The sequence below is a fragment of the Vulpes vulpes genome, chromosome 6 (assembly GCF_048418805.1).
Source record: "Vulpes vulpes isolate BD-2025 chromosome 6, VulVul3, whole genome shotgun sequence".
Taxonomy (NCBI): Eukaryota; Metazoa; Chordata; class Mammalia; order Carnivora; family Canidae; genus Vulpes; species Vulpes vulpes.
Window position 1 is genome coordinate 121341089 of NC_132785.1, and position 12908 is coordinate 121353996.

At 35.0% G+C, this 12908-nt stretch overlaps 1 protein-coding gene across 4 annotated transcripts in view; it reads left to right on the top strand.

Moving 5' to 3' along the window:
- The window catches only part of PPP4R4 (protein phosphatase 4 regulatory subunit 4), a 118525-nt gene that overhangs the window by 49242 nt on the left and 56375 nt on the right, over positions 1–12908 (top strand). For all 4 annotated transcript variants that reach the window (XM_072762230.1, XM_025982539.2, XM_025982540.2 and 1 more), the window contains exon 3: positions 2198–2300. In XM_072762230.1, coding sequence (XP_072618331.1) covers positions 2198–2300 — 103 coding nt within the window. The remainder of the gene's footprint in view (positions 1–2197; positions 2301–12908) is intronic.

A 12908-nucleotide genomic window follows, 5' to 3' on the forward strand; every position in this document is an offset into this window, starting at 1 on the left:
AATTGATGTATTTAGACTATTTACATTTTATGTAATTAATGCTATTTAAAAAATTAATGCTATTTTAGGCTTAAATGTGCCATTTACTTTTTGTTTTCTGTTTGTTTTTATGTTCCTTCAATGTAGCATTTTGTCTTCAGATCTATTAGATTTCTAATACCATATTGTTTTTTGCTTAATTGCAAAGTTAGTGAACAAAATTCACCAGTGTTCTGTGCAATATTAGATATTCCTGACATCGGTTCATTTCATGAGTCATCCATTCATGCATCCTTTTAAGAGACACTTACAGTATCTCTGCTCTGGGCCAGGAGTTGTCTTATGACACATTACTTTCTCAGATGTTTCTTTTCTCCTTTCTCAGATATTTCTCTTCTGTCCCAGTTCTTTAGTGGCATGTTTCCTGTGGCTGCCATAGGAAATCACCACTACCTGGATAGCCTAAAACAACAGAAATTTATTCCCTCATGGGTTTGGAGGCAAGAAGTCTGAAATCGGTATCACAAAGTCTAAATGAAGGTGACAGCAGGACTCTAAGGGGGAATCTGTTCTCTGCCTCTTCCAACTTCTGGTGGTTGTTGGCATTCCTTGATTAGTAGCGGCATTGTTCCCATCTCTGCTCTGTGATCAGATTCCCTTCTCCTGTTCGGTCTGTCTTCTTCTCTGAGTGTGTCTTTTAAGGACACTTGGTATTGGGTGTATAGCCTACTTGAATAATCCAGGACGATCTCTTGGTCTCAAGATTCTTTTTCAAATTAAGATAACATTCATAGGTTCCAGGATTAGGATGCAGATGAATTTTATGGAGGGCCAACATCTGACCCACTGTAAGTACAGTTGACCGTTGAACAACATGGATTTGAACTGTGCATGTTGGCTTACATGCAAATTTTTTCGGTAAATACACGACAGTATTGTAGATGTATTTTTCTCTTATGAATTTATTCATAACATTTTATTATCTCTAGCTTGCTTTATTTGTAAGATTATAGTATATGATATGTATACAAAATATGTGTTAATAGACTATTTAGGTTGTCAGTAAGGCTTCTGGCCAGCAGTAGTTATGTTTTGGGGAAGTTGAAAGTTATATGCAGATTTTGGACTGTATAGGGGGATGGCACCCCTAACTTCCATGTTGTTCAAGGGTCATCTAGAGTATATGTAACTTTAATTTCCCTTTTTGATCTTCTTCCCATCTTGGCATGGGTCCCTTCTTTTACTCTCTTCTCATTTCCTTTTTGGTTTTGTCGTCTTAAGTATTCACTTGGAGAGTGTCAAGGATGTGAAACAATTGTACTGACCTATATTTCACTGCCATATTGCAACGGGTAAAAGCCTTTCTTCACAATGGGCAGCTCCATTTAGAGTCAGAATATACTTCTTATTAACAGAACTTATTAAACTGAAGCCAATAAATGTAGTACTTTAAGAAATTATTTTTTTAATGTATGTTGCAAGTATGTGCACATGTCGCTTGACTAATGCTTTAAGAACAAAGACTTTTCTGTGTGGAAGTAGTTTCTCAGAGGAGTCCAAACACCTTGTCCAAGGTACTTAGGCCTCTAGAGTGTCACTGAGATTATTTTGGGAAAGCCTTAATGACCTAATGAATGTTATATCAAAAAGGTACTGAATAAATATATCTCACTGACCTTTAAGGATAATGAATATATCTTTAAGAAATTTCTGGCAACTTTAGAGTCTCACTAAGTGCAACAGTGATTTCGTTGTACTAGAAGAAAGTTGTGTGATTCTGTGGTAGTCGATTTTGTTGCTGTGTGTGCTGTTGCCATAGTTATTATTATTTTACCATAATGAACCTTTACAACATCTCTATATGTTTTTTTGTAAAGTACAGTAAGTTGGCAGATCACAGGAAAAAATGAGGTAGAGTTTTAAAGGAAGTGTTTAAAAATCTCATCAAGACTTTCTGGACTTAAGACGTGTATTTAGAGAATCTGGTTTTAGCATAAGCATAATTAATATCTTCATGCTTTTGTTACAAGATTTACTTGATGAAATTTCAGGTCTGGTTTTATTTTTATATCTAAATGATGTGTTGAAGGTTTAAAACTTTGTCAGATGTCTGCGTATTTATTATTAAAAGCAGATCAATCCCTGCTTTTTATATATAGTCGTGAGCTAGGCCCTTGGCTTGTAATCACGAATCTTAAATCTGTGTTTTCTCTGTAAGTGCTGGCCAAGATGTCCAAGGAACGAGTGTGATTGCAAACCTTCCATTCCTCATGCGGCAGAACCCTGCTGAGACGCTTCGGAGAGTCTTGCCAAAAGTCAGAGTAAGTTGGTGCCAAATAAGATTCGCATTTACCATTTTTCCAGTAGCGTGTTGCCATGGTCAGGAGGAGGTTTCAGAGTTTTGGATGGCTGATATTTTGTGCTTAATTGTGGAGCGGAGGAAGTATTATGATACATATTTTGAATCATAATGAAAATATTTAGGAAAATTAGCTGATGAAAATGGGAAAAATCCAGATCTCAAGTTGTGAATGTTTCTTTAGTCGTATTCTCATGAGAGATATTTTATTTTTTTCAAAAAGACTGTTTATTTCAGAGAGGGGGGCTGTGGATTTGCATGGCGGGGTTAGGGACAGAGAGAGAGGGAAAGAGAATCTCAAGCAGACTCTGTGCCAAGCATGGAGCCCAACATGGGGCTTGATCTTACCCTGAGGTAAGATCATGGACCCTGAGGCCATGACCTGAACCTAAACCAAGAGTCGGAATGCTTGACTGACTGTACTACCCAGGTGCCCCGAGATGTTTTATTTAAAAGTTAGCTTCTCAGTAGCTCAAAACAAAATCATAGTTAGTCTTAAGAAATCATAGCTATCTTATTTGGTATTCTGTTGACTTAAATTTATATTAATAGTATTTCTACAACACTGATAATGAAATTTAACTAATACTACTAATAATCACCCTCTGGTAACTTCTAGAGAATCACTGAAATAAAGAGTGAATTGCGGCCATCACAGTTTTAGTTTTATACTTATTGCGTCCTAAATTCTTTCAGAATTAGTTTTCTTGCTTTAAATGGAAATCTTTGATTTATTAGAACATTCTTTTCTCTGGCTATTTAATATTTACTGATTATTAATTTATAATATTAAATTTTTGATAGTACTTGTTATTTATCTGTGGCTGTGTGCAAAGTGGTGTTCTTGTTTGTAAGAACCTGAATGAGCAAAACAGATAACAGCCTGTGTCCTCAGGGAGCTCTACCTGCTATTTAGGGCCAGGGAGGTTATATACTAATGGGGACTATGTTTGTTGATAGGGAATTTTGTATATTTTGCTTTGGCTTTCTGGTTGGTTATAGCTTATTCATAATTTTTTATTAATTTATATGCATTTAAAATATTATAATTATTAATGTGTTCTTGAGTTTCATTTTGAGGCCTCTGTAACATGGTTCTAGCTGCTGTGATTTAGGTCAAGGATATAGCATGTTATTTTTATAAGATGCCCACATTTCCATGTAGGCATTGTGAGTGTTTTTTTTTTTTTACTAGTTACAATGTTGAAATGAGAAAATGTTTATTTTGGATTTGCATGTGATTCAAAAGTGAATCAAGGTTTTTCATAGCTATTTCCCCCAGAATCATGCCATAATTTCAATGGAATTAAGTTTACACCATCCAGGTTTAATTTCATGTTCATTTTCAGTGATAGTAACTGGCTTAAGCTTCTTAGCATGAGACCTGGAAGTGCTAGTTAAATGATAGTAGAAGGGAACAAGTGGGTAGGCGCCCTTGACAAGGAAATATTGTAGATAAGTGAATTCGATGTAAAGCTAAAGACATAAAGCTTGCTATAACTCTGTGTTGAGCAGGCGAAATCTGGTCCATGGACAGCATACTGAACAGCCATGGTTTCTTAAAGCAAGAATAAAAGATGAAGGGTGGAGAATAGTGGCTTTTAGAGGTTTCTAAATTACTTTGAAAAAATCCTTTTGTTAATGAGTTCACAATAAAGTCGGTTAAGTAATAACTCCTGAAAAATCTTAATTTCATGGGAACGGTATAAAGAATATTTTACATTCATATATGTGGCATATTTATACAGAGAATCAAATGTATATGCTAAAACTATATAACTGAGTTATAGAAGATAAGGTTTTAATAAGCTTTTAAGGTAACTAAAGTTAATCCATAATATAGAAGGTTAACTGAATAAACGGATATAAAGAAAACATATACTAATGAATATGTACTAAGAAAGCCTTTACTTAGTGCTGAAAGATTTTATTCATTTCTCTAGTTAATCAACAAACAGCCATTTATTTACGATTCTCATTTATCCTATCTTGTCCTAAAAAACATACCAAAAGAGTAGAAGATAGTCCCAGATTAGATTCCATGTCAGGATGGCCTAAAGACTATGGAAAACAAAGAACAATCATAGGAGAATATTTACTTGTGTGAAGATAGTAAAGAACTAAGTATTGAAAAGACTTTGTGGGGTAATAATAGTGACTTTTATAGAGGGTTTAGTATATAATGCAGGCGATTAAACATTTAAGCAACTCCATTTCAAGTTATAAAACCTGTATTATGTGCAAACCGTTTTTTAGTCACCATATTCAGATATTGTTAAGATTTATTGGTACTCCTCGTTAGCATCTTCTTCAGTTCTACCTTGCTTCTGCAAGTGGTTACATTTCAAATGATAAAACTGTGACAGAAATCACACATAGCCACTTTATTCTCTTTTGCCATGGCCATAACTCCTTTGTTGATTTTATAAAAAAAATAATCTTGTATCCCAATGTGAGCGTTTAGAAATAATGGTATCTCATTCATTCACAAATATTGACTGAGTACCTCCCATGTGCTGGACACTGTTGTAAGCACTGAGAAAACAGAGGTGAAGAAAAGAGAGAACTTGCCCTCAAGAAAGGTACATTCCAGAGTGGGGGAAACAGGCATTAAACACGTAACTGTGAAGAACAGGATAAACAGACAGGATTGCCTACTGAGCACTGGGAGGTCAAGGAAAGCCTTATTGAGGAGCTCAAAACCAAAGACATAGGAGGAAGCAGCCATTTGAAGAGTCAAGAATGAATGGTCCAGGCAGAGGAAGCAGCAGATAGCCCTAAGATGAGAAAGCTGGTTGGAATTGGAAGAGGCACAGGTGGTTGAGATGCAGTGGGCAGGGGTGGGATATAACTTGAAAAGAGGTTAGAGAGACGGTCAGTGAGAGAGCACGCAAGAGGTGTTCTTTCTGAGGACAGCAGAAAGCCATTGAGCAGAACAGTGGCCTATCCCATGTACGTTTTATGATTATCATTTTGATAATTATGTGGTGAATGGCTTGGAGTGGGAGAATTGGGAAGGTACAGCACTAGTCCTTGTGATATGTGAAGGTGGCTTGGATTGGGCCAGCTAGCTGGGACAGAGGGGAGTAGTGGCTGTATTTGAGATATAATTACTGAGGTAAAATAAACAGAACTTCCTCATGAATTGGATGTAGGAAGTAGGAGATACCTTCCAGATTTCTGGCTTGAGCACCTGTATGGTTCTGAGTGTCTTTGTTGGATATTTATTAAATCCACGGGGGAGCAATAGTTTGCATACTTACTAACACTGGTCTTCTATGAATGATTTACTTGTAGAGAATTTAAAGATGCAAACAATAAATATTTTGTATAAGAAACTAATCATTCCCAAAATTGTTAGCACATTCACAGCCTAGGATAAGCAGCTTTTAGAGCTCACCCTTTGCTTTATCTTAAGAGCATCAGATGCAGTGATGGGGAAGCTCTTTCTGGCCTTGTAGTATAAAACGTCACCAATGATATTTTTATTGATTTTTTTCTTGTTGTATTGCATTTGCATTTCATCCTTATAATACTATATTAACTGAACAATGGTTTTTAAAATAGTTTGCTATTTTCACTGTCTTAGAGATGAAGGAATTTAAGGTTAAAAATGGCAGAAACAAAGTCAGGATTAGAATTGAGCTGATCCATAGTATTTTTACAATTCACTTTGTAAATTTTATCCGAAGTGTACAATGAATGATAATGCTATCAGGTCACTCATCTCAAGGTTAAGTTTAAATAAGACTCCAGAAAGGAAATATTTTGACCTCCAATTTAAATTTCTTAGATTGGAGATACTTTTAAATATAGTTGTTATAATGTATTCATGTTCTATGATTTAATCATGCAGTATTTTTTGGAAAAGAAATAACTTTTTTCTATAGTCTATTGATTAAGTTTGAATTCTTTTCCACAATATAATCAATCAGGATCTTAGATGTTAGATTTCAATATTTGACTTGAATATCTCGTTATCAGGAAGGGAAAGAATTTGACTATCAAGATACATTTCTTAAATACTATGGTCCTTTATAAAATTTGAAGTGGTAGTGATATAATTATACCATGTAACATTAATGACTCCTTTTATAATGAATTGCAAAAAATGTCTCTGCCTGTTGAGTTATTGAATTCTTTTAATTGTTTTTATACTTATTTTGGGAACCCAAAATCTGTGGCATAAATTATATATTAGAAAATGCACAATGCCAGGAACAGATAGAAATAAATATAGCTAACATTTGTTGAGGTCTTACTATGTGTCAGGCACTGTACTCTGTCAGACACTTTATGCATTTTTATTTTTATTTTTTTATTATTATTTTTTTAATAATAAATTTATTTTTTCTTGGTGTTCAATTTACCAACATACAGAATAACACCCAGTGCTCATCCCGTCAAGTGTCCCCCTCAGTGCCCATCACCCATTCACCCCCACCCCCTGCCGTCCTCCCCTTCCACCACCCCTAGTTCGTTTCCCAGAGTTAGGAGTCTTTATATCAGAAAGGGAGACAGAACATTTTTATTTTTTGAATGGTTACAGCAGTTCTGTAAGGGGCACTGGATAGAGGAAGAAACAACTTAGTTGAGTAACCTGCCAAAAGTCTCAAAGCTAGCAAGTGGCATAATCGGGTTTGACCAGGAAGTCTGGCTCCTGAGTCCTCCCTCTTAACTAAACTATTATACAACCTCCTCATTAGCTGATCATGACTGCCGCAGATATATAATGTATAATTTCACTTCTCAAGCCTTAGTCCTCTCTCATCTGGTTATACAACAGCCTTCTTGCTGGACCTATCCTTTCTACTTTGCCACCTAGGGCCCACTCAGCCAGAGAAATCTTTTATTTATTTATGTAGGAACAATCTACAATTTTTTGTGTATGAAATAAAATTGTGTATAAAGTGTACAGCATAATGATTTAATATGTGTATACGTTGTGAAATGATTACCACTATCAAAACAGCCATCATCTCACATAGTTACCTTTTACTAAAACAGCCATCATCTCACATAGTTACCTTTTTTTCTTCAGATAGATCTTTTTAAAAGCATCAATCATATCTTCCTGCATGAAAATTACTGAAGTGGTGTGGTGGGCAGAGTACAGCCTCCCAAAGAGATCAGGTCCTAATCCCTGCGACCTTTAAATGTTCCCTTATTTAGAAAGTTTTTGTGACATAGTTAAGGATCTGGAGATGGGGGGATTATCCTGGTTTGTCTGGGTAGGCCCTAAATGTCATTGCATGTATCCTCTAAGAGGAAAGCAGAGGTAGATTTGACCCAGGCATAGAGGAGGGAGGAGAAGGCCATGTGAAGAAGGAGGCAGAGATTGGAGTGATGTGGCTGCAAGCCAAAGAATACCACATGTATGTTCCACATGTATGACTCCGACAGCGACGGCCGCATCACCCTAGAAGCCGGAAGAGGCCAGGAACAGATTCTACCCCAGGACCTCCAGAAAGCAGAACATTTTGATTTTGGCTAAATAATAGTGATTTAGGACTTATGGCCTTCAGAACTAAGAGAGGATACATTTCTTTTGTTTTAAGCCACTTGGTTTATTGTAATTTGTTATACCAGCCACAAGAAACCAATAAAAGTACCTTCCCATTTTAGGTAGAATAAAACTCCTCACCATGCCCTTAAAGGACCCTGTCTAGCTTTCTGAGCTCATCCTCTACCATTCTTTTCTCTCTCTTCCTTAAGGGTGAAATCTTTGAGAGTCAGATTTGCCATAGTATTCCCAGAATCTAGAACCGTGCTTGACAAATAATAGACACTAAACAATTACTTAAAAATGAATATCGAATGAATTTAATATTCTGAGACAGTAAATGTCTGTCTGAAAGACCAGTGGCACATTGGCCTGATCCACTGATGGCATTCTTGGATGGGAAGTAAAAAGAGGGTATCAGTAGAGTGATATGCTGATTTATGGTCCTAGAGAGACCTTTGTTTTGGGGAGTGGGAAAAAGATGTGTAATAAGGAAAGGATAAAAGAGACATAATCATCATGAGATTTAGTCATTTGAGATTAGCAGATGTAGTCTACCAGTCTGATTCTGAAAAAGATTCATTAGTTTTATTATTAATTTTACGTGGCATTATTTTCATTAATGGGAATAATAGAAAAAATATCATAAGTTTCTGCAAGTATGGTTATTTATTAGAGTATTTTATATCTACTGAGTGTAGGTAGATATTTTTTTAAAAAATACTTCATTTTAAAATTTTTAAAGAAAACCTTTACTGTGTAAATGTAGATATATGTGAATTAAAAATTTAGCTCTACCTACTTTTAAAATCTTATTTCAAGTGGCACATATGTGTGGATAACCAATAATAATATAAGGAGCAACTTTCTGTGGGCCAGGCACTGTGCTTACTGCTTTAGACTCACCCTTTTAAACATCTTACAACAACTCTACATGATGTGTTTATTCTCCTTTGGAGAAAATAAAGGCTTAAAAAATTCAATGTTTGACTATAAATATTTTGTTAGGAGCTTTCTAGGAAGCATGAAATTATATTTGTACAGTTCACCAAGACAAAGAGAATTGGTTTTGACTAAAAGTATTAAAGAGCATAAACAGATGATACAAATTGCTTTTATCTTTGGCTTGCAGCTCAAAAGTAGAAGTACCTGTCTTCCTTAATGTAGGTGACATTGTCTGAGATAAGTTAAAAGTTATGTTCTGATATAACTCAAAAGTTACATACTTAGAAAAGCAAAAGGATTTTGTGAAAGCAATACACTTATACATATATATAGCAAACAGAACATGGTGTTCCAGACACCACAGATCCTAAAAGGTCCACAGTGTGGTACTCTGTAGACAGGCTAAGCATTTAGAGACACTCTAATGTGAAGGAAGAAAATGAAATAATGCCCATTAATGTAAGCTAATGGAAAACAACCATCAGGGTTAGAATTGACCTTACTAGGAGATTTTATGGGTTAGGAAGCATAAAATTATATAACATTTTTTTCTAGTTCATTTAAAAAGAAAATAAAAAGAGGCTATATTAACCAAAGGAATTAGGGAAGATGAACAGATGATACAAATTACTCTTTCTTGTGCAGTTCATAGTTCAAAAATAAAAGTACATTCACCCCTATGCATTTTGAAAATGTTTGTGTTGTATCTTTTTACCTATTTGTACTTAAGGATAAGGTAGAGTAACATCATTAATTACATTGCAGCAATTAAATTCAATGGAAACATTTACCAAATATATAGTTTTTCTGGGCATATATAAAATATTACCTAATATTCCTAATAAACCTAAAAATATTGCCTTTCAGTAAATTCTGTTGGAGACCAGTGTTTTCACATGAATTTCTTAGTCATGAATGACTTGTTATGTTTACCTTGCTTACCATAAAAATGAACTGGAACTTTTGAAATTCTTAATTAGGATATCCTTTAGTTCTGTGATAGTGGGACCATTATTACTATTTGAATATTGTTTCTGACGTGAGGCACTTGAGTGATATGAAGGAGCAAATGTAAATATTTTTATTTACAATCCTTGCAAAATTATAAAATAAAATATTTATATAGTGTACTGTAATAAAGATCTATAATGTCTGATATAAAACTTGATGGATTAACTAACCTGTTGGCAGTGGTGAACCAAATATCCTAGAAATTTCTCAAATCAGAAACTCAAATCTAGAAACTCTAGATACAATACAGCAAGCATTCTTTTAAATGTTTAGTGAAGCTTGTAAGAGAGGAAGGACTATTCAGGGCTCAAAAACAAAGCACCCAGTTCCATATCTACTTAGGGTGTGGAAATGTGCAAGAAAACATTGCTCCTGTCCTAATAACAATAAGCAGGTTAGTCACAGAATGATAACAATAGGTTAGTCACAGAATCTATATAGTCATCACTTCTCTTGGCAACCAAGAAAGCTGAATTTACAATAGCAACACCCTTCTGAGGAAAGATGGGACACAGGGACACTGACTTTTGACAGAGTATAGAAGGAAGAAGTGGCTATCACATAAGGTTGTTAGAAAAAAATCACTAAAATACTGGAAAGTTTTTAAAGGTTGATTATGGGCTAGTACATCAGTTTAGAATAACTTGGAGCTCCAGACACAATTTTGCACCAACTAGCAGGCTCTTTTCCACAAGCCTCCTTGCCTTGTAGGACGTGAGACTTGAGAGACTCTCCCTTGCTGATGCAGCTGTGGTGATGAATGGGAGGTGTTTGGGGATGGGAACACAATACTGCCCATTTCCTCAGACTGATCAGCATGAACATACAGGGAATTTCAGCAGAGAGATGAAAGCTACAAAATGATCAACTGAAAATGCTAGAAATAAAATGGATGATATCAGAGATGAAACATTCTTTCAATGGGCTTAGCAGGAGTTTAGACACATATGGAGAAAGAGTCAGTGAACTTGAAGGTAGAAATGATCCAAACTGAAACACAAAGTTAGAACAGAGTGAAAAAATAGGAGAGAGCATCAAATGGCTTTGAGACAGTGTCAAGTGGTGATCTAATATATGTGCAATTGGTGTCTCAGAATGAGAAAAGAGAGAATAGGGAAGAACTATTTGAAGAAATAATGGCCAAGACTTTTCTGAAGTTAATGAACAATAGCAAACCAAAGATCCAAAAGCCCAGAGAATCTGAAGCCAAATACACACACACACACACACACACACACACACGCATCATCCCTAGGCATATCATGATCAAACTGCTGATATTAAAAAATAAGAGACAATGTTGGGAGCAGCCAGAGATGAAAGAGACATTACAAACAGAGGAACAAAGGTGAGAGTAAAGCAGACTTCTGGTCAGAAATAATGCAGATTAGAGCACAATGGGATGTTAGAATTACTAAAAGCAAGGAAAAAATATCAACAAGAAATCTGTACCCAGTGAAAATATCTTTCAAGGATGAAAGCAAAATGCTATTTTCTTTAGATAAACAGAAATTGAAAGGATTCTTTGTACCAGACTTATCCTACAAGAAATGCTAATGGGGGAGGGTTTCTATGTAGAATTAATGTGATAAGAGATGGATGTTGGGTTTACATGAAGAAATAAAGAGCACCAGCAATGGTGAAAATTAAGGTAAATGTAAATGAAATGACAATTCTACACAAATTCTTCCAAAGAATAGAGGAAGAATTTTTGTACATGGTGTGAGGTGTGGACTTTCCCCCCATTAATCTATGTACAAAAATTTAAGTCAAAAGTAAGAGTAAGTCATCCTATGAGGCCAACATTGCCCTGATACCCAAACAAGACATAGACATTACAAAAACAAAAAAACTATAGGTGCATATCCCTCATGAGCTTACATGCAAACATTTGAAAAAATAGCAAATCAAATTCAGCAACATATAAAAAGGATAATACATCATGACCAGTTGGGGTTTATCTCAAGAATTTAGAGTTGGGTCAAAATTCAAAAACAAATCAATATGAGTTATCATATCAACAAACTGAAAAAAAGGAAAAAGAAAAAAATACACTACCATTTAGTCATCTCAGTAGATTTAGGAAAAGCATTTGACAAAAGTCTAACAGTCATTCCTGAAAAACAAAACAAAACTCAGCAAACTAGGGATAGAGAGGAGCTTCCTCTGAAAAATTTATAGATAACATTATACTTAAAAGGTGAAAGACCAAATGCTTTCCCCTAAGATCAGGAACTAGCCAAGAGTGTCTACTCTTTCCACTTCGTTCAACATTCTACAGGACATTATAGCCAGTGTAGTATGGCAATAAAATTAGTGAAGGCACTCACATTGCAAAGAAAGTAATTATAGTCTTTAAAAAATATATAACATTATTATCTATGACGGAATCTACAAAAGAAAAATAGAACTACTTAGTAAGTATAGAAAGGTTGGAGGATACAAGATCAAAATACAAATCAGTTGTATTTCTACACTAGCAAATTCAAATAACTGAACAACTGAACACTGAAGTTTTCTTAAACCATCATAGTAAGGTATAATAATACCTGGGGCTCAATCTGATAAACGATATGTAAGACCTGTATACTGAAAACTGTAGAACGTTACTGAGAGAAATAATGTAAGAACTAAGTGAATGGAAAGATGTACCATGTTCATGGACCAGAAGACTCTATATTATTGTCAGTTCTTCCCATATCAATCTATATATTTAGTGTAAAATAATAAAAATCTCAGCAGGTTATGTTTTTATTTTATTTATTTTTTATTTCTGGTAGGAAATGACAAGCTAATTCTAAGATTCATATGAAAACACACAGGACCAAAAATAGCCAAAACAACTTTGAAAAAGAGAAGCAAAATTGGAGAGCGTTTACTGCCTGATTTCAAAATATAATGTACACCTACAGCAACTAAGACTATGTAATAATTATACAAAGACAAATCTGTGGGATGCATACAGAAGAAATATAAATCCCACATTGCTAGTGGATTTCAGCACAGGTGCAAGGGCAGTTTGGCACAGAGATGATAGTCTTTTCAAAAAATGGCACTGGATTAATGGGGAAAAATCCACACCTCACACCGTGTACAAAAATTTAACTCAAA